Below are 20,909 nucleotides of genomic sequence, written 5' to 3' on the forward strand. Positions count from 1 at the left end.
TAAAAATGTTACTGCAAAATTGTGGACAAATGAATGATTTACAATGACTGAGTGTAGTTCCTTATACTCCGAAAATGCATTCTATACAGTTTTGGGGGAAAAGAGAACATGGTATAGAGCATGCGTGCACCATGAGGAAAATCAGTTTTTCATTCACCATCTTGAAACACATTGTTCAATTCCACTCACATGTAATACCATTGCAGTCTGTCAAGTTTTCTAACTATGGTCAGTCTGACATGTCTTTCTTTGCCCATCTCCCCTACCCATGCATTCGATAAGTTTATTGTCAATTTACAGTGCAAGTAATGTCACAATGCTCCTGCCGGACCCTGTAGCCAAGTGGTTAGCACATCATGCTGTGACGCCAAGGGTCCCGGGTTCAAATCCTGCTCGGGCTTGGTTGTTTGTGAATGTCAATTCATCAATTTCATAACTCATCCCCATCTTCGCAAATTAGCCAAGAGGCACAAAACGCAAAGTAGTAAAATAAACTAAATCAATCAATCACAAGGCTCCTGAAAGTTTTATGCACAAAGATTTGAAAATATCAAAAATGGTAAAAATATGGAAGTATAGGGGCTATCCACCGGAAGGAAGTGCCTTCGCGCGGACGCCATACTTGTAGCACAACAACTTCCGGTTCGTAGGCTCACAACATGCCGCTAAAGGGAGCTGAGATTGTGTCATGTATGAAAGGAACGAATGAGTGTGTACAAGGAGGATGTAAACTACGATCAGGGCTAAATGATCTTTCATGGATCTCTCATCATCCATTTCCTCGAGATCTAGGCGCCAAATTAATGCATTGAAGCTGTCAGGCGTGAAAATTGGAAGACCATTAGCAGGAGTAGACTGCGCAGCAATGACAACGGAACGAAAAAAAAACACATTCCGATCCAGACTTCGGAAAAAATGATAGTTTAAAAGTAGTTTATTCCCTGCATTTTTTTTTGTACTAAATGTCCGAAATTTATTGAAATTAGCAGTTTTTATTCCAGAAATGCAAAATAAATCATCACCCGAGGGTGAAATTGTGTGTATAATTATTATTATTATTTTAGTATCGGGTATTGTTGAATATTTTCTGCTCCTATAATATCCCAATTTAGTCGGGAAATAACATTATTTTTCCCATTTTGAACGTCAGGACTTTAAAAATACCCCGTCCTGTTTCCTTCCCAACCAAAAATTTTGCGTCCCGCACCACTTGCACTTCATTAAAAGTAGAAGAGAAATCATTTAAATCTCGATTTTCTCTCTGTTTTAGTGATATGAGCAAAAATATTTCTTTTCCTTTCAAAAGATGCTCGGTCATGGCCAGATAGGTTACACGTTAAGTTCTTGAAGTACACACGAACTGTATTAAATTTTTGTGTAACCAGTTTTTTTTTGTGTGTGTAACCAGAGGAAATATTTTTTTTTTTGTGTAGCCAGAAAATTAAGTGCGGGTACTATTATTAATTTTCGTCTTTTGCAATGGAAATCTTTTCAACATTGATAGATAGAGTGCCTCCCCGATGGCGCAGTGGTAGCCTCGTCACCTTGTAATCAAGGGGTTCCGGGTTCGATTCCCGGTGGAGGCATATTGTGGTTCGGATCCCAATTTAAACTGTAGGTCCAGTCCCGATTAGCCTTACTGTGCACAAAGTGGACTTAAAACACCAACTCAATCAATCAAATCAACATTGATGGAGAAGAGGTCCTAGGTTTGAACACCATGGTGAGGCAATGGTGTGTCATTGTGTTTGTCCCATCATTAATTTTTCCAGTTTATTATTCATCTTCATCGTCATGTTTAACACAAATAGCAGAAAATTGACTTTAAAAAACAATGAGCGTTTTGTATTTCTGCGTTCAAACGAGAATGAAACCAGCAAGTGTGCATTATCGCATCCCTCTGACTCGTCCTGACTGAAGAAAGAAGAAAAGAAGCTCCTATTTCCGTTTTTTATATGTCCGTACATCTCGCACTTTTTCACTTAAAACATAAATGTATGCATTTAAGCGCTCTCGCTCTTGAGGAAAAATTACTTTCTATTTAATATGTAGGCTACAAATATCGCCAATGAAACGACGATCAGCAAATGGATCTCATCTTGGAATAATGCCGTATTACTTCCTAGATGCTCATCCAATTGATATGCAAAGGCCTCTACTTTGTCCTGATATCTCTTATTCTCCTCGTCGTCAAGTGCTTTTATATGATCCATTTCATCCGGTATACAAAACGAGAAGAAATGCCACAAGTACGCGCTTGAATTACCCGACCGCCGTGAACCGGAAGTTGTTGTGCTACAGTTCGACAATCGATTGTGCCGTTCGATATGTTTTTGTTTACTCGTGGATAGCCCCTATATGTATGCATTGTATTTACCCACACCCCCTATTTTTAAGAAAAAAATTAAATTGTGGTAGATTATGAGAGTGCTCGACTTCTTGGGTATAGAGCTCCTAACCACAAATAACATTTATCCTACATGGGCAAGCAACCCATTATGTTCAATCACTGCACTGAACTGGAGGGAGGGAAGGAGGGGCCAGTATCTCAGTGCAAGGCATTGGAAAGAAAAGAGAACATTTCGCACACATACTAAATTTTGAGAAATGAATCATTCGAAAAGTGTTTGATTTAATTATACCACAATTAACTTTATTCTACTTCCACGACATTTCAATAAAATGTACTCAATTCTCCTATGTAATGTTTTATACATGAAAAAATTTATTGTAAAAGTTGATCGTCATAGATGAAACTATGTGGCTTGCCCACATACAGAAGTGACTGGCATCTAAAGTGCTACCACATTTCAGAATTATAAGCTTTGCTCATTAATTGTTGTATCTAAATATTTCAGACCCTTTTGATTTTTTCGGATATATGTTCGTATTATTTATCTTAAAAGTCCATTTCTAGCATGATTTGACAAAAATATCCTGAAAAAAAAAACATCGACTTGTACCAGATTAATTATTTTGAGTATCATAAGTTTGGCTAAGCCTTTATTTTACAAGTTTTATCAACCTGATTGTCAACTGTTGACATTTCTAGAACCTCACAATTATTTGAAAAAATAATTTAAATTTTCTGAAAAAACAAACAAAAAAACACATTTCGATGGATTTTTGCAAGTTGGGTTTTTCTGAAAAACCCATGTGGGGAAAACTGGGCTGGACCCACCCAGGGCAACCCTTCTATTTATAGACCTAGTCTCTTTTCAGGCCTACACACTTTCGCCAGCACTTCTGGAGTGCTCTTATCCCAGTTTCATAGAGCCTTTCAAAAGGCTATAAAAAAAGTCAACCACAGCACTGATGACATAATCAGTTAAAAAGCTCCCCTGCGAATGCTTCAAGTTGGGGAAGAGATAGTAGTCTGAGAGAGCAAGATTGAGTGAATACAGCAGCTGTTCCAGCAATTCTAACCTGCACTGACACGGCATTGCCTTGATGAAAAATCACCCTTCTCGAGATCTTCCAGTGATGCTTGACTTTCAAATCCCCTCTGCATTTCCTCAACAGTGTAGCATAATAGCTTCCTGCCTTACACTCTGCATCCCAGAACACTGGCATCATCACTTTCCCAGCTGATGGAATAGACCTTGCCTTATTGGAGATGGGAGAGTTGACATGCTTCAAACCGTTCTATCTCAGAAGTGTAATGATGCGGCCAGGTTTTGTTGACGGTCGTTCCACAAATTCATCTGAATTGGCCTCAAACAGCACCAATCTTTGTTCTGACTTCAAATGCATCATCAACTTTTGTTTGCTGGTCATGAACTTTCTGCTAGTGGTCATGGACAATAAACTCCATAGTCGACGGTCAATTTCAAAATTGAAGTTTCTCTTCGTGTCTGGTAGTCACACTGTCTACAACAATCACATGTGCACTTTGTCTGTATTTTTCACCAGTCTGTCTGAGTTAGGTCATCTTCTGCCCTTGTTCTTCCATGCTTAAATTCCGCTACCTCTCTCTTCATTGTGGCAGTGGAAGGGTCACTGCTTGCTGCTCTTACTTTTCCATTTTCCTGTACAACTTGCACTTGGCATCACTCCAGGCTCTGCATTACAGAAACAAACCAACATTTAGTGACGAAAATTGGCACAGACATACAAAAAAAGCATTCTCCCTACATATTCTTCAAATTATTTTGCAATTGGATCACTTGGTCTAGGTCAGGCTTATTACTTCTGGGCAACCTGTGAAACATTCACAGAACATTATGATTGTTCCACTGAAAAAATGCATGTTACAGGCGGAAAGATTAAGGTTTAAAAAAAAAGCACTTCATTAACTTACTTTCAACTTTAAAGGAGTGGATAGTTGGTTCAATCCTCTCTTGAACTTGGGTTTGTGAAACATCAAATAGTGTCGGCAGTGCATGATCATGCAAGGAATTCTTCAAATCATTAACAAACATAGAGTCTTCAAAATGTCTACTGCATATTCTGCAGCTTGTATAAATAAAGTTGGCATTCTCATTTAATAAATCTTTTCTCTGGCAAGCATCCAACCATTTTTTACACCTGAAATAGCAAAAGAAATTGCAATCATCATGACATAACATTTTTACAATTTTAATTATCAGAAAGCTGTATCACTTACAAAACATTAAATCAATGTATTATTGATGAATTCACGTATTACTGTAATCCCTAAGGTGAATCACTCAATCAATTAATGGAGGGCCTCCCCGATGGAATAGTGGTAATGTTGTCTCCTTGTAACCAAGGAGTCCCGGGTTCGATACTCTGTGGAGGCACACAGTGATGCAGGTCCCACTTTAAACTGTAGGTCCAGTCCCAATTAGCCTATCTGTGCATAAAGTGGACTGAAAACAACAATTCAATCAATCAATTAATGCATTTACAAAAATAATATTTTCATTATTGCTTTGTCACCTAATCCGATATACTAGTAGCAAAACTCCTGCTGAACTGGTCAACAAGTTAGTGCATTGGTAAAATTAATGATAACTTGACTGATTGGATATTTCTACTCCTTTCTTTTTTTAAGTATAATTTATAAACCTCTGCCTTGCAAAATTAATGTCCAAATACAAAGTGCCTTTTCCAAAGCAAAATATACTGCAGGTACCTGGTTACATGCAGTAATTAAGGTTATGAATGAACCATTCACGTTCCTTATAGAACATTTGGAAATATATATTGAATCAATAAATATTAGGAGCAGCAATAGTAATAATAAGTAGCCTATAATAAAAAAAATCATTTTTTTTTCAATAAACGGAACAACTGTTTCCAACAAGACTTTATGTACCAATACATACTTATTATTTTCCTGTAGTTTACGGTTATTACAAGCATAAGAAAACAGTTTTTCTTTGTGACGTTTCAGGAGAACACACACTACTTTCATCAGACATTTATTTTCATTTTGACTAAAGATACAGTTATAACAATGGTTAGTAATTTTAGAACTCGTAATACCTACACCAGTGAATTTAAAGGAAAGCTACAAATATGTAACATTGACAACATCCATTATATAACGGATTTTTTTTGTTTAAAAAATTACTAACCATTCATTTATCTAATTTTTTGTATGGTGTAAACTGATAATTTTATGCAACAAAAAATATATCAATGGATGAGGCTTTATAATGCAGAAAACCCGGTGTATATATCTGTTACGGTTTTCATGATATACATTTTCAAAGTTTGGGATGTGCAACTTTTGAAACATTCTCTATAAGAAGCTGAGCATCACGGTATTCAAAACATCGCTACATCATTTGAGAAAGCAGGAAATGTGGAACAAAGAGTAAGAAATTGTTACTGACTCCATGGAAATGTTCACAATGTTGATAAAAAAAATTGCTAACTTACGCTGTACTGCAATTTGAATGTTAAACCACTCACATTAACCATAACACATATCATAGATGATAAAGATGAGTATTATTAGAGAGAAGTTGGCCTAACTACCTCACGTACACACTATGGAAATTTCCAAGAAGTTACTATTTTTTTTTAGAGAAATGAGTTACACTTAACTGCCTAACATAAAAGAAATACATACAAGAGAATATATATGTTTATCAGAGCCAGTGTTATGGAGGGACAAGTAGGGCATTTGCCTGAGGCCCCACAACAGACAAAAATAATTGTGCATGGTTTATTATGAGTTACAGGGTGCTAGTGGTTCCATTAGGCAATTAATCTAATTTCTCTTGACTTGCTGGATTGTTTTGACATACTTAAAAATATCCAAAATGACTAAAATTATATTCTCAGCAAATAAAATCATGTTCAAATATTTCAATCAAAATAGTTAATATGCAGTATACATTTAATTATAGAATGAAATCATGAAGTGAAAATATTATTTCATATCAAACAAGGCATTATTAGCATCACATAATTATTGGTTTTAAACCTTCAACATGTTCTGCTTATTGCTCTTAGGTAATAATATGAAATACATTAATTAATTGTTGATTTATTTATTATATTAAATTAATTTATTAATAATGTTTATATTGTGAGTATGGAGGTAGGGTGACCATACGTCTCGTTTTGACCGTGACAATCCCATTTTGACTGGACCGGGACAATCCCATTTAGAAGACGTGTCCCGGTCAGCCCATCCATATTTTAGAAAATCCTCAGTATATCCCGTTTTATAAAAGTCTAGAAGTTAGCTTGAAAACTAAATCTAAAATGGAGACATTTCATGCTAAAAAACAAGTTGATAGAATTTTTAAACTAGTGTCATGGCAACACTGCTTCAAGTACTTCATAGAAATTTGTTACTTTTGTTATTTGGCGTCACTTTTCTGCCACTTTGGGCTAATTGCGCTACACTGTCATCGAGTAGATTCAAGCAGACAGCTGTTTTACTATTTAGGTTAGCTCGTATTGCGGTTTTTATTGTTTTATGTGGATTCCGTTATTTCTAGAGCAGTAAATGTTTAAGCTAGGTTATGTACAGTTCTGGCATCTGACATCAAAGGCTGATCAGGAGAAAAGAGAAACACCGAAGTTACAATTATCCTTTTGATAACAGGAGATCAAATTTTATTTGTTGTTTACAATATCATTTATGTCATCCATACTTGAACAAATAATAATAATAGTATTATGATTGCCAATTTTTTAGGATGGGGTAAACTGACTTACTTGAGACGTCCCGTTGGGTCAAAACATTATGGTTCTTCAAATATACAGGAGAAAGTACTTACGCAAATCATTTTCTGTAGCATTGTTGATGTTCGGGAATGTAGTTTTGATCCATTTTAATGCGAATGTATGTGGTTTTCTACGAAAATCTATTTCCGACGCGCTATTGCTGCTGCCGCCATTTGCTTTCCGCACGAGAGCACAATATGCTCTCGTATTGTCCGTATATGCTAAATTGAACGAAAGAAGTGCTAATGGAACCTAACCTAACAGGCCTAACCTAACCTAGTAGGCATACCTCGTCCCCGTGATGGTTTGTGGGGCTATCGTGAATTTTTGGGCTAATGTTATGGTTTTTGGGGCTACACGTGGATGGTTTGTGGGAAATAAGGAACACCAGTAAGTACTCGTTAATGTACGAAATAGACATTATTTTCGTTAGAAATTCATTATTTCACCTAAATAAATGTTCCGCAATGCAGAATATTACGTAAGCAATGTAAAAAATTGCGAAATAAATCATTGATAGGTGTCTCCGGTATAGTAAAGTAGTACCCGGAACTGTTACCAAATCAAAGAAAATAATGTACTGTTTTATGCAAAACTAAACAAACAGCTTAAAATATGAACTCAAAAACTACGTTATTAATATAATGCAAATACAAATGTGTAATTCAAAAGAACCATCACCAAATAACTACATCAGGGCTACATGTAACTTCAGAATAACATCAACATTACTGTAACATAAAATTTCAAATTACAAACCCAATTTCAAACAATAATTTCATTGTACTTTATTTTTAAATATGTACTAATCTTCCTTATAATGTAGTTTCTAAAATCACTAATTCACTGGATGTGACAATTAGAAACAATTTTGAGATTAAAAATTCTAAAATTCTTAACTCACCTTTCTGGGTCCTTCGGGAACTTAAAAAAATGTAGAGGCATATTGTCCAAATCTAACGTATTTGTACTATTCTTGCAATCAGCTGCAGAGCACAATAATTGACCACTTTCCTTCATCTTTTATCAGTGTAAATTTACGAAACAATTTAAAATTGCCTTCACAATCGAGACAAAATTAGTTTTACAGGCAAACGCGTCATATTATTTCTGTGCACTAAAATATTACACCCATATAAACCATTTACAGTCCTAATGATTCTTAATTACGTGGTTCTTTCACATATTCTTCTTCTGTTACTTAACAGGTGCGACTCTGTTTGTCAGTAGTAATTACAAGAACTTAATTACCAAAATAACCAAGTTATCATAGCACGTACAATTTATCATTATACAGGTAAACAGGTAGGAGTAGTGATGGGTCGTTCGTGAACGAGTCGTTCAAAAGTAACGACTCTCTCTTGTGAGCGGTGAACGACTCGTTCACCAGAATTGAACGACACGTTCAAAGAGTCGTAAGTGTGCCACGACTCCTCCGCCCGCCAAGCAACTATTATTCCATTATTCCCTCTCCTTTCCACGAATTTTGCGAGGAAGGCGCATGCGCAAGTGTATACTCGCCTGGCGGCCGGAATTTTTGAAAGAAAGCAAGTCGATTCTGCGGGCAGCAAATGGGGACTGGAGAGGAGAGGGAGGGGGGGTCCTCTCTGTTCCTTTTCCCTACCCCTAGTTGAGTAAAGCTGGCTGAAACGTGCCGTGTACGATGAGAGGGGAAGGAGCATGCTCGCGAGTCGACTCTTTCCTTCGTTCAAAGAGTCGTGGCACACTTTAGCGACTCTTTGAACGAAGGAAAGAGTCGACTCGCGAGCTCGCGACTCGCGAGTGTTGTTTGCAGAGAGAGAGAGCGCGCAACCTCAGCCCATGACGGGCAGCGAAGAACAGCCAACAAATTTGTCCTGTAGTTTCAAGTTCGGTCAAACCATTAGCGCTAAAATTACAAGAAATTAAATGTTAGTAAAAAATATTAGGGGAGTCTTGTAAAGATTTTGGGAAGGTGTTAGGCACAGACCTCTTGATTGCAATATTCCGATTAGCCTATTTTGAGTTGTTATTGTTTAAGTCCACTTTATGTGCAGATAGGATAGTCGGGACTGGACCTACAGTTTAAAGTGGGATCCGAACCTACACTTTGTATTGAACACGGTACCCCTTGATTACCGGCGACGTTATAACTACGCCATCGGGGAGACCCGATTAGCCTATTGGAGCATAAAAGTGGACTTATAACAATTTTTGCCAAGCAAACCATTTTAATACACGACAGCGTTAACCACTATGCTATTAAAGTGAATCAGAAAAGGGAGGCAGTAATTTATAATTTGCAACACAAAATACTTAGTGTGGAAAGCGATTGTTACTTTTAATTATTTTCTAAAGCGCCGGCCTCCATGGTGGAGTGGTTAGTACACTTCATTACTCATCCTGATCTTCGCGATTACCCAAAAAAAGTGACAGAAAGGCGAAGTAAAATAAACCAAATCAATCAACCAATCATTATTTTCTAAAGCAAGATCAAAGACAATAAACACCTTTTGTTTTCTGTTACTCCAAATCCAAAAATGACGTAATACAAGCAGCAAGCACAAGTTCAAATGATAAACCTTTAGTGAAAATAAGAAACATGTATTAAAACAAAAATTATAACTTACAATTTTTTATATTCAGTTAAGAATTACCTAATAGAACAAACCACATGATAATGAATTAATTATAAGTGGACTCGTGAAATGAAGGTCCTTTTATATTTGAATACTACATTATGTTCTGTTTTTCTGATTTTTTAATAAAGAACCTGAGAGACAAACACACGCTCACACACGCAGTTATACATAATTTCTTATAATCCGATCTATAATAGATATTCAATTTGTTATAACATTAATTTAATATATTTTGTGTAATACAAGGAACAAATTTGAAATTATGCGGGGAACGGTGGGGATTTCCCCTCTAACGATCATATCATGCAATTTCCCTCTCTTTCTCTCTGTATGCATGTGTACATACATATACTTATATATTATACACGTGAGATTAGAAGATTAAAATTTAAATCACATTGAAATGATAACGTTATTAGAGACGAATCACAAATTTACACCAATAGAAACACAGCATTATATACAAAATAAAAGTAAAACACAAATGAAAAGCAAAGATAAATATGAAAATTCAGTGCGCAAAATCATTGCAAAACAAAAATGCAATCAATAAAATTAATATTGACAAAACTAACTCAAGTATTCTATAATGTATGCCGGCGTGGTTAGCACATCAAGGGTCTCGAGAAATATAGTTTAAGGGATGTAAGGGATGATCCTTCCACGTAGTACACCCAATTGTCAACCTCAGTTCCACATAGTACACCCTGGACTGCATTTTGCAGACTAACGAGGCTCTGGCGTCTATACCTACGGCCAGTATAATTTTCGTAGGAATGTGTGTGTGTGTTGTCCTGTGTTTTGTCCTTATGTGTGCAGAGTGCCTTTACAGCCTCAGCTTTTAACCGGTCAGATTATTTTAATATTTTAGTTATTACAGGACATTACAGTTATGTTATTTTAGTTCTGGTAAGGGGCTGGATCCCGTATAAAGTGAAGGGTGCAAAGTAGCCTAAGTGACGCACACAAAATTTTAAGTTCATATTCAATCATAGCCTTTAGTATAAAACAGAGATGTGATGGGGAGGGCCGGCCCCCGTGGCAGAGTGGTTAGCAGATCGCGGCACGAGGGCAGGGAATCCTGAGGCCGATATTCGGTGGAAACACATAGCGGCTCGGGATACCACTTTTGCCCAGGCTTTGCTCTTCTGCCACTTTGGCTAATCGCGAACATGAAAATCAGTGATGATATAATGAAATTGATGAAGTGACACTCAATTCCGAGATTCCTCTTAGCGCACTGTTCTAACCACTCCTCCACAGAGGCGACTGAAATTGTTGGAAGTGAATCAGTTTCACAAGTAGCAGGGCATTACAAAATCGCAATTAAAACAGGGCCAACCCTTCCAAAGTTGGTGAGATGATGAGAGACACTCTGTGTAAAATGTACTGTCCGAGAATCTCGTCTCATTGGAGTAACGATACCGATTTATGCTTTGAAATCGATAAGCGAACAAGACCTGACAGGTGTTTTTAACTTGAAATCAAATCACGAACAAGATATGCATTCTCATTCACGAGTTGAAACGATGTGCCAAGTCATCTTGTCTCACCACGATACTCGATCGAGTTGCTCTTCCGCTTCGTGCACATGTAAACCTTTTAATTTGCACGTTCAATTTTATTTATCCAAGAAAACAAATCTGTTAACATGAGAATGAACAGAAGAAATAAGCTACTAGTTATTTTCCCATTAAGGAACAAACAAATTTTAAAATGCTATAATTTCTTATAAATTAGCATGCAGTAATTATATTTTATAATTTATTAATTCAGTTTTAATATTTTAACTGCCTAACACGCTTTGTTGTATTTTATGCATCTTTTATACCTAATTACTTAGTATTGACAGCGAGGATGAATGAATTTTACGTACAGATAAGCTAATCGGGACTGGATCTACAGTTTAAAGTGGGATCCACCAGGTATCGTTACAAGGCAACGACGGAGGATGGATGGTGATTAGAGTAATTGACAAGAGGTTAAATACAGATTACCACTCATCTCTGGGCTGGGGTTCGAACCCGGAACTTTCGGTGTCAATAGGCTTACTTTGAGGAGGGCGACACCACTTATCTGTCACTCCAAGATTATTTCAAGCTGGCCAACATAGAAACCAAGAAACAAAGAACATGCACCATGGAGTATGTTTTATTTATGTTATTCAGCCATCCTTTCATTCCTTGTTAAATCCTGGTAAGGAAATCGCTTTCTGTCTCGGATTCGATCCTCGGTGGAGGCACCTTGCCCAGTGATTTAGACCCCCAGTTTAAAATGTAGCTTCAATCCCGAGCATAAAGTGAACTTTAAACATTGTCTGACAAAATCGTTTTCATATGACGTGAAATATTTAATTAACATTAACGTGTAAATATTTTACTAATGAAAACAGCATTAAAGAATAAATATAGAAGTTTAATCATAAATCTCATCGTACATGATACTGCAAAAAAAGCTTTTATTGAATGACTGCAGAATTAGGAACAACTACGTAAGATGGACATGGGTCATGTTCACGAGTGATATAAACAGCTGTTGGCCATCTGCGGTGAGCCTACGTGTTAAGGTGTTTTACTAGTAGAAAGCAACATTAAAAAAAATACATACGTATAATTTGGCCCGCTTTATAGAAATTCGATCATACATTATGATATTGGCAGAAACTTATATTGAATGACTGTAGAACAACAAAAACATGGATATGGGATGGACATGGATAATGTTCAAGAGCGATATATATTTCTTAAACACAGCTGTTAGCCATCCGCGGAGAGCGAGCGGGTGGATCCTACTTTAAACTGTAGATCCAGTCTGCTGGCGAGACTGGCGCCGCCGCGCCTTGTGTAAGAGAGCTCGCGACTCGCGAGCGAACGATGAGTGAGGAGAAGAGTCGCTAAGGCGAGCGAGTCGTTAAGGTGCTTAATGACTCTTCGTGCCGACTCGCGAGTCGTGAACGATGAGGGAGGAGAAGAGTCGCTAAGGTGCTTAATGACTCTTCGTGCCGACTCGCGAGTCGTGAACGAATGATGGGGAAAGAGTCGTGGGACTGTGCTGTGACTCTTCGTGCTGTTTCAAGAGTCGTGAACGAGCGATGCTCGTGGAAATGCAAGCATGTGTCGCAGCGCACATCTGAAGTGCATTTTGTTGCGATATTAAAACCAGTGATCGAATGCAAAAAAGGAAGAATATGTAAATGCACGTTATTACTAATAAAAGGTTGATATAATTATATAGCATTTCTGTGCATGCTATCGTACTGCATAATTTGCATTATCCGCAGCATGAAATGTAAACTGAAACAAGATACAAATATAGAAAATCTCACTCATGAGGCAGAGCAATGAAAACAAGTATGTGTAAAAAAAAGTATAAATTTTGTTTGTGTGTGTGTGTGTTTACTGTTTACACATATATGTATATCCACACACATACAGAATCGTATTTGTATTTTTCTTATTTCATGGGGCTTTTCTTCAAATTTTAAGTAATCGCGACGATGAGGATGATGCGTGATGATATAGATGAAGGGACACTCGTAAAGAATATCCTTGCCCAGACCGGGACTAGATCCCGGGAACTTCTGTGGCAAGATCAAATGTCGATTACTTCAGAATCTTGGCCATCTAGTCGGCTACACGCACACACACATACACAAAAATGCAATACAATTTATTAATCTTGAAGGACGTACGTTGTGTTCGTTTACTTAAATACAATCATCTGCTTCAACACCACCTACCCCCAAAGACCTTTTTCCTACCCCCTTCCCCCTCTTCAAGCATGTGTTTCGAGAAAAAGAAGCTTGGCGACTCTTTTGAACGACTCATTTGAACGACTCTTCTCGATGAGCGAGCGCTCATGAGTCGACTCGCACAAATGAACGGCTTGAACCCATCACTAGGTAGGAGGCGGGCAACACTGAGACAGTTTGTTGGTCGTCTGCTACAAAATATTTTTATTTTTAATATTATATTGCTGGACATATAAATATCTTTCAATTGCATAAATATTTAAATTGGGTACTAAACTTGTATTGTCATCCTTTCTACCAAAGTGTAAATAAGTATTGAATGTGGAATAAGATACGATGATATTATTTATACAACGTAAAAGTCATTTCCTTGAAGAGATTTTTATTTTACATTCAGAGAAATTATCAGATAGAAAGCATACTCTTGACTCAACTATAAACGCAGCTTTATCGTAACTGAAAAATGACAATTATCTTTTGCAAATATGATGGATTTAGAAACTAATTACCAAGCTGCATATCTTTTCTGAATGAACTTTGTACATTATTTGCAGCATGCTCGCAGCTTTTCCGACAGCGTAGAGGCTAACTCCTCTAAATAAGACCTCCATATCGCATTGCAAGCAAGTCTTCCAGGATTGAAATATTGTGGGGTTATACAATTCTTGATCCCACTTTAATTTATAATTCCAACACCGGTTATCCTTCCTCACTGAGCGAAAAAGTGGAATTAAAACATTTTTCCTCGATTGTTCTTTAGCGAGCCATTGTATTGGCAACAATGTACATGGGAATTACGAAATGCGGTAAAGCAAAGGATTATTATAATTGTATGTTTTCGTATATAATTCAAGTACCTGAATATTAATAAAAGACTGACAAAAGATGGCCAGAAGATACGGAAGTAGTTGTATGGCATTAAATTGCAATAATAAAAAAGCCATAAACAAGGATAAAAGCTTCTTCTCATTTCCGTCTGATCCTGAAAGGTAGTTTGATTAAATCATTTGTTAATATTTTTGAGAAATCTTTATGAAAGTAGGCTAACTGTAAGACAGCGTTACCCATTCTGATAATTATAAACCGATTACTAGAATTTTTCAGAAATTTTGTAATCAGTAAATGTGGCAGGACTAGAATGTTCTGAATTTATACCCCGAGGAGAAAAGTAGATACGGAGAATAATAATAAGGAAATAACGGAGAATTACATTTTTTATTATTTTTTCTTTGTTGGTTCTTTACACGTCTCAAGTAATGAAAAAATAAGACCTCCATGAATGAATAACACCAGCGAAAAATGGTAACTCCCTCGTGTTATATAATCATAATCTACATAGACATAACTTACAAAAATGACACTATTTATTTTCCGTTCATTCGATCATAATGTGTACAAATGTACATGATGTCGAACAGGTCAAAACATTTACAATTAAGCACTAAAGACAATTATATCATATGGATTTAAGGACAATTTTTCTATTTGAGACAATGTCAACTCATACTGGTTATTGTTTCAAGCTATGATGTAAATTTCTCTCCTTCAACAAGTTGGAAATTACTACCTTTTTTGTACTTGTCATTTTTCTCACAGTTGAAATGAAAATTACTTGAAGACCACTAAATTCAAGAAGCATTTTGGTAAGGTAGTTGTCCATACTCTTTTTTTACCATGCCGCCTTCTTATCATAATGTTCATTATTTTGAACTGACTGCTAAATAGGCTACATCAACAATCCAATGAACAGTTATTAAAAAGAGGATAGTTGGTTGTAGTGTTGAGATTATAAGTTTAACTTCTGCATTACTTGTCTGACTCATTCTGAGTGTTGTATATTGCTTATATAGATTATAAAAAGTATACAGATTAGACAAACATTATTGTAATAATAAGAGGTTACACAATTACAGCTTAAAAAATAACAGTTATTTGCCCTAGGGCCGATATTTGTGTCGGAGTGGTTAGCACAGCACACTAGGATACCGGTCAGGGACGGCGACAGGGGTGGGCACGGGTGGGCAAGTGCCCACCCAAAAATTCCTGTGCCCACCCGATTGCCCACCCAATCAAATTCACTAAGTACATATACTTAGAGATATGTGAATGTTGCAATAAATTAGTGTATTCTGGTGTTCATTACATTTATATTTTACTCATGAATATTATCTATACTAGAAATGTTTACATATCCTCATCCCATAAAAGTTGATTTAACTTTGTCATTAGGAGGTGCAAAATTATGCAGGTTATGGTCAAAATGAGATCAGGATTTAGGGTGAGCTTGAGGGCTGCAGCTCCGGGCCTTCACTGGGGAAAAAATGCTTTAAAAAGTATCACATAAAGAAAAAATTGGGTACTTTGGGTGTGATGAAAAAATGTCGACATACGTATAACTAACCAGCTCATGTAGCTTGGCGAAAAGTTATAACTGAAACTGTGTAGGGGATTGGGGTGGGGTCTTGGTGTTGTAAGCTCCGGGTCTTCACATATAGAAATCCCGGCCTGCGTACCTGCGTATGATTAAAATAATCTCTAAATAAATAAACAAACAAAAACCTCATCGTTGCATCCTCCAGCAACTCGATAAATTACTTCGACTTTTTAATTAGGTCTACATTGAAATTCCAGAAGTAGGCTTTCTTTATTTCATTACAATTTTTATATTTCATTTTGAAATATCTACACGGTATTCAAAATAACAACTTTGTATTCCTTCTACTAATAAATACTAATAAGAAGCAATCACAATAACCACTACAATACCGAGCTATATTAATTTTGATGTAACAGTTATGTGGGTTTGTATAAAGCAACAGAATTATTGAATTGATAATGGGTGGCTAATTCTATTTAGAAATCCTAGTTCCACACATACATTTTGCCTATCAGTAACGTAATCATGCGATTTTTCTTGTGATTAACTTACCTAGAATTAAAAGAAGAAGGGGTTGGAAGGATAGCCTTCTTTGAGGGCGTCAGAGAACTAATGAATCACGATGAGAATGGTATAAACTTTAGAAGCATTAGAGGTTTAGCCGAAAGGTTCAACAGACTCTGTAGATGCAGATGAAGTAAAGAAGAAAGGGTATGTCACGAAGTATCCATAAGAAAATTTTGTTTATTTGTTTTTAAGTAGAATTTTATGCTCAGATAGGCTAATCGGGACTAAAACTACAGTTTAAAGTGGAGTTCGAACCAGTGTTATGCAAAACCTCTTCATTATAAGGCGACAACGTTATGCCATTGGAGAAAAAAATATAGAGAAGAACTCACAGGGAACGTGTTATATCACCACCATAAAAGATGCGTTCATTTAAGATGGTGTATTAAAAAAACAAAAAAAGATAAAGTGTTCCCCTGTGCATAGCACCACGCCATGAAGGCGTATAGGGGGTGTGGGGGTAACGCCCCACACTTTCTTGATCCGGTCATGAGTGGGGGTGATGTGATCAGCATCACGCCCCTGACCGCCTTTACCCCCCAGGGTTTCCCCCAGGTACCCATGTTATTCGACGCTGGGTAGGCGCCGGGGCCACTTCCACCGTTAGAAAAGTTCCCGGATTTGAACCGGCCGGGGATCGAACCCGGGACCTTGAGCATGGTAGTCACACGCGTTACCGACTGAGCCACCGCGGGATGGTGTATTGCCAGAGACAAATATTTGAAACTTTCGGAAAACGACGTTATTGTTCACGGAGTTAGCTGCCTTGATCCAAGAATGAAACAATGTGAAATTGAAACTACCACCTCAACTTTCGAAGTGGTATGAACTAATGAAACTCCACTTTTGGAAGAGTAAGTTGTTGCTGATTCGACTGATTTGTTTTATGTGAAGACGATGAGGTCCAATGGTAATTGGGTGGAAGTGACGAAGGGCGAAAACAAATACACGCAGACACTGAAAATAAAACCCACCACAAATTATTATTTTGACTGTGATTCCAGGCGACAGAGACTCGTTCGCCTGCAAGATTAAAGTTTCCAGGGTATACTGCGCTGGATAGAGGTTGACATTTGAGCGCTTTCGATAAGGTCAAGCCATACAATCCAAGTCGTCTGAAAAATATATGAATTACCAGGTATAGTGATCAATTTCGATGAATTCCTTGTGTCCAAAATCACATTCTACAAAATTTAAACTATTTGTTACCTCAGTGAATGTGTTCACCTAACCATACGTGTATCACACCCCAGTGCTGGATCTACAAGCCGCAAAACCCCGCAGTGCGGGGGCATCCGGAGACAAGTAAGCATTTTGGGGGCCCTCAGAGGGGTAGAGGGTTCGTACATGCGCATGTAAAAAATAAACGTATAGTTATTCAGGGGTACATAAACAAATACAATAAATACAGGTAAAGGTAAAGTTGCATGTGCATGGCACAGTGCCATCAAGGCACATTTAGGGTATGTGGGGGTAGAGCCCCACATATTTTCAATGTCTATCATCTTGGGAGATGTGATCAGCATCACACAGCGGCCATATTTGCCCCCCCCCCCCCCGCCGGGTACCATTTGATTTTAGGCTGGGTGGGCCTTAGAGCTCTTTTTTTTGCGGGAAAAAAGCAGGGTTTCCTGCGTGGCAGTCAGACTAGAATCAAATCAGTCTAGAATTTCATGATAAATACAGTGGTTAAAGTTCCTTCAACCTATTTTTAATCAGGAAAAAGTTATGATTGTAACAAATGTATATTTTTCCAGGTGTGAGAAAACAGTGTCATATACGTATATATCACATCAATATAAAAATTTTGAATTGAATTCAATATGGCGGACGTCCACTTGGAACACACTTGTGGTTCCCCCTAAGCCTAACCTGTTTCTATTATGATTATTTGTCCCACCCTAACTCCTTTACTTTTTATAGGAGGTGTTAAGGGACTTTTGAATCACCCTCTAGGTCCTTATATGTGACTTTGTCAACATAAGATCAAGAATTACACACACATACATTACATATGTGTGTGTGTATAAAGGTAGTTAGATAGATTGGGGCCTTTGGTAATATTTTGCGGGGGGCAAGATATGGAGATCCTGCAATGCTTCTCCCGCATGAGTAACAAAGACTTACTTCAGAAAACGAATAACAACTTAGTTAACAGATTTTTCAATGTTACTTGATTATTACTTTTGGGCGATATTTTGTCAAAATAGCCTTTCATAAGCTTGGGTATACTCTATGCAGAATGAACAAAGAATTGGTTTTTTCATGTGTGTGTGTTTACATTCCCAATAAGACATTAATTTTAATCCAAATATCCAGTGGCGGCGATTAGGAGGAGCGAGGGGGATTTCCCCCAGCCCCGCCACATTTTGCCACTTGTTGCACCCGCACTATGGCCTCTTAATGCTAAGCCTTTTCTAGCAAGAAAGTAAACTGTCCTTGTCCCCAAATTTTGGTTCCCGGTAGCCGTTATTGCAAACATTCAGATACATTTGTCAGTTGTAATAACCTTGTGAGCCAAGAAAAGTGATCATTAACCCCCAAGTTTCAGTCAGAAACTCATATGATGAAAATAATATGAACAGGAACATGCATTTAAATTACGAAAAAGTAAGTTAATCCTTCACCATTGTCTACCATCACAATTTCTATCACTGTCGCCTAATATATAAAGTGGAGTAGGTATGTGCCTTGTATTTTTGCACTTGAAAAACAAAATGTGATGCAACCAATTCACATTTATTTCACTACATTGACATGAAGGAAAGAATGTGATTAGAATGTATGGCTGCGCGCACACAAACACTTCTTGAAATAATTGTGAATTATGTAACAGGAAATATCTGTCCCCGAAATGTTATGAAAATCATTTGCGCACAGAATAATTGTAGAAAGAGGGAAGGCATCGAACAGACACGCACATAAATGTGATGTGTGTGTGCATGGAAATTGGGAGTATAAGAGAGAAGGGGATACATATGCATGTATGTCGTACATATATGTGTCTTTCATGCATATATATATATACACACATATTTATGCCTGCCCACCCTAATCTATCAATATTCAGTTTTTGCCCACCCGGTCAAAAATTTCTGGTGCCGCCCCTGACTGGGTTCGAATCTCTGCCTGGGTATGGGTGTTCTTTGCAAATGGCCCTTCATCAATTACATCATATCATTACTCATCCTCATCATCTCAATTAACTTAAATTGCAAGAAAAGTGAACAATAAGAAATAACAAATAACAGAAGCAATTCTTCTTTTGAGTGTTTTGTATGTTATGCATAAAGGTATATTTGCTTGCTGGACAATCAGTAGCACTGCAGAACTATCCTGGGTGATATTTTCACACAATGACTGGTGATCTCCCCAACAAAAATCTTCAACGTACGGCGCTCCCTTTCTTTCTGTCATTAAACGTGGTCTGCCCATCCATGGTATCTTTGTGGTTGTGCCATCACATTTCCACTTTCCACTTGGGCAAATTAAGGGGGGCTGAAATGTCTCTGATCGATTTCCTGCTCATGTGGCAACCAATACCTAGACCACATTCAAAGTCACTGAGCTCCTTTGATTTACCCATTCTGCTCGTACTTCTTCTCACTGAACAGCGAATAGCTCAATGCTCCCTTTTTGATTGATTTGCTTTATTTTACTTCACTTTTTGTGCCACTTTTGGGTAACTTGCAAAGTTGGGGATGAGTGATGATACGATGAAATTGATGAATGGACACTCACAAACATCCACGACCAGGCGAACCCGGACCCCTGGCATCGTAGCATGATGTGCTAATCACTACACAACGGGGACTGGCACGCAACCTCTAGATATCAGTTTACAAGTTAGAGATAAGTATGCGGATACTCTTGATCAGATAGTGTATGATAATAGTTTTTCTTGTATGTACGCATTGCTTGCATGATAGAATTATTTTCCTGTAGTTTACGGTTATTACAAGCATAAGAAAACAGTTTTTTCTTTGTGACGTTTCAGGAGAACACACGCTCCTTTCATCAGACATTTATTTTCATTTTGACTAAAGATACAGTTATAACAATGGTTAGTAATTTTTAAACAAAAAGAATCTGTTATATAATGGATGTTGTCAATGTTACATTGTTGTAATATAGCAACTTAACTGTGAAAAATGCAGTCTATTTTTTTAAATTATGAATCCCAAATATCATCAGGTAATTCAAATTCATCATTGTTTTCACAAAGTCTCTTGATGTTTTCTGTTACATTAAATTTTAAAGATGGTGGCTTACTCCATTTGTGAAAAAGAAAACTCCACACTGGATCTATGTTACCATTTTCATTATTTAATTCGTTCATTGCAGAAGAACACTGGAATAAATTAAATAATGAAAATGGTAACATAGATCCAGTGTGGAGTTTTCTTTTTCACAAATGGAGTAAGCCACCATCTTTAAAATT

At 37.2% G+C, this 20,909-nt stretch overlaps 2 protein-coding genes across 5 annotated transcripts in view; one reads left to right on the plus strand and one right to left on the minus strand.

Annotated features, from left to right (window-relative positions):
* LOC145985068 (uncharacterized) overlaps window positions 1-8,449 on the minus strand; it is a 70,079-nt gene extending 61,630 nt beyond the window's left edge. For both annotated transcript variants that reach the window (XM_083118639.1, XM_083118638.1), the window contains exons 1-2: window positions 8,057-8,449; window positions 4,301-4,527 (exon numbers count right to left, since the gene is read on the minus strand). In XM_083118639.1, the coding sequence (XP_082974765.1) occupies window positions 4,301-4,527; window positions 8,057-8,172 (343 nt within the window). In that variant the 5' untranslated portion in view covers window positions 8,173-8,449. The remainder of the gene's footprint in view (window positions 1-4,300; window positions 4,528-8,056) is intronic.
* Window positions 8,450-14,336: 5,887 nt separating this feature from the next.
* The window catches only part of LOC145985800 (uncharacterized), a 36,316-nt gene continuing 29,743 nt past the window's right edge, over window positions 14,337-20,909 (plus strand). For all 3 annotated transcript variants that reach the window (XM_083119885.1, XM_083119884.1, XM_083119886.1), the window contains exon 1: window positions 14,337-14,513. In XM_083119885.1, the coding sequence (XP_082976011.1) occupies window positions 14,410-14,513 (104 nt within the window). In that variant the 5' untranslated portion in view covers window positions 14,337-14,409. The remainder of the gene's footprint in view (window positions 14,514-20,909) is intronic.

The sequence above is a fragment of the Lepisma saccharinum genome, chromosome 3 (genome assembly GCF_977018435.1).
Source record: "Lepisma saccharinum chromosome 3, izLepSacc3.1, whole genome shotgun sequence".
NCBI lineage: Eukaryota > Metazoa > Arthropoda > Insecta > Zygentoma > Lepismatidae > Lepisma > Lepisma saccharinum.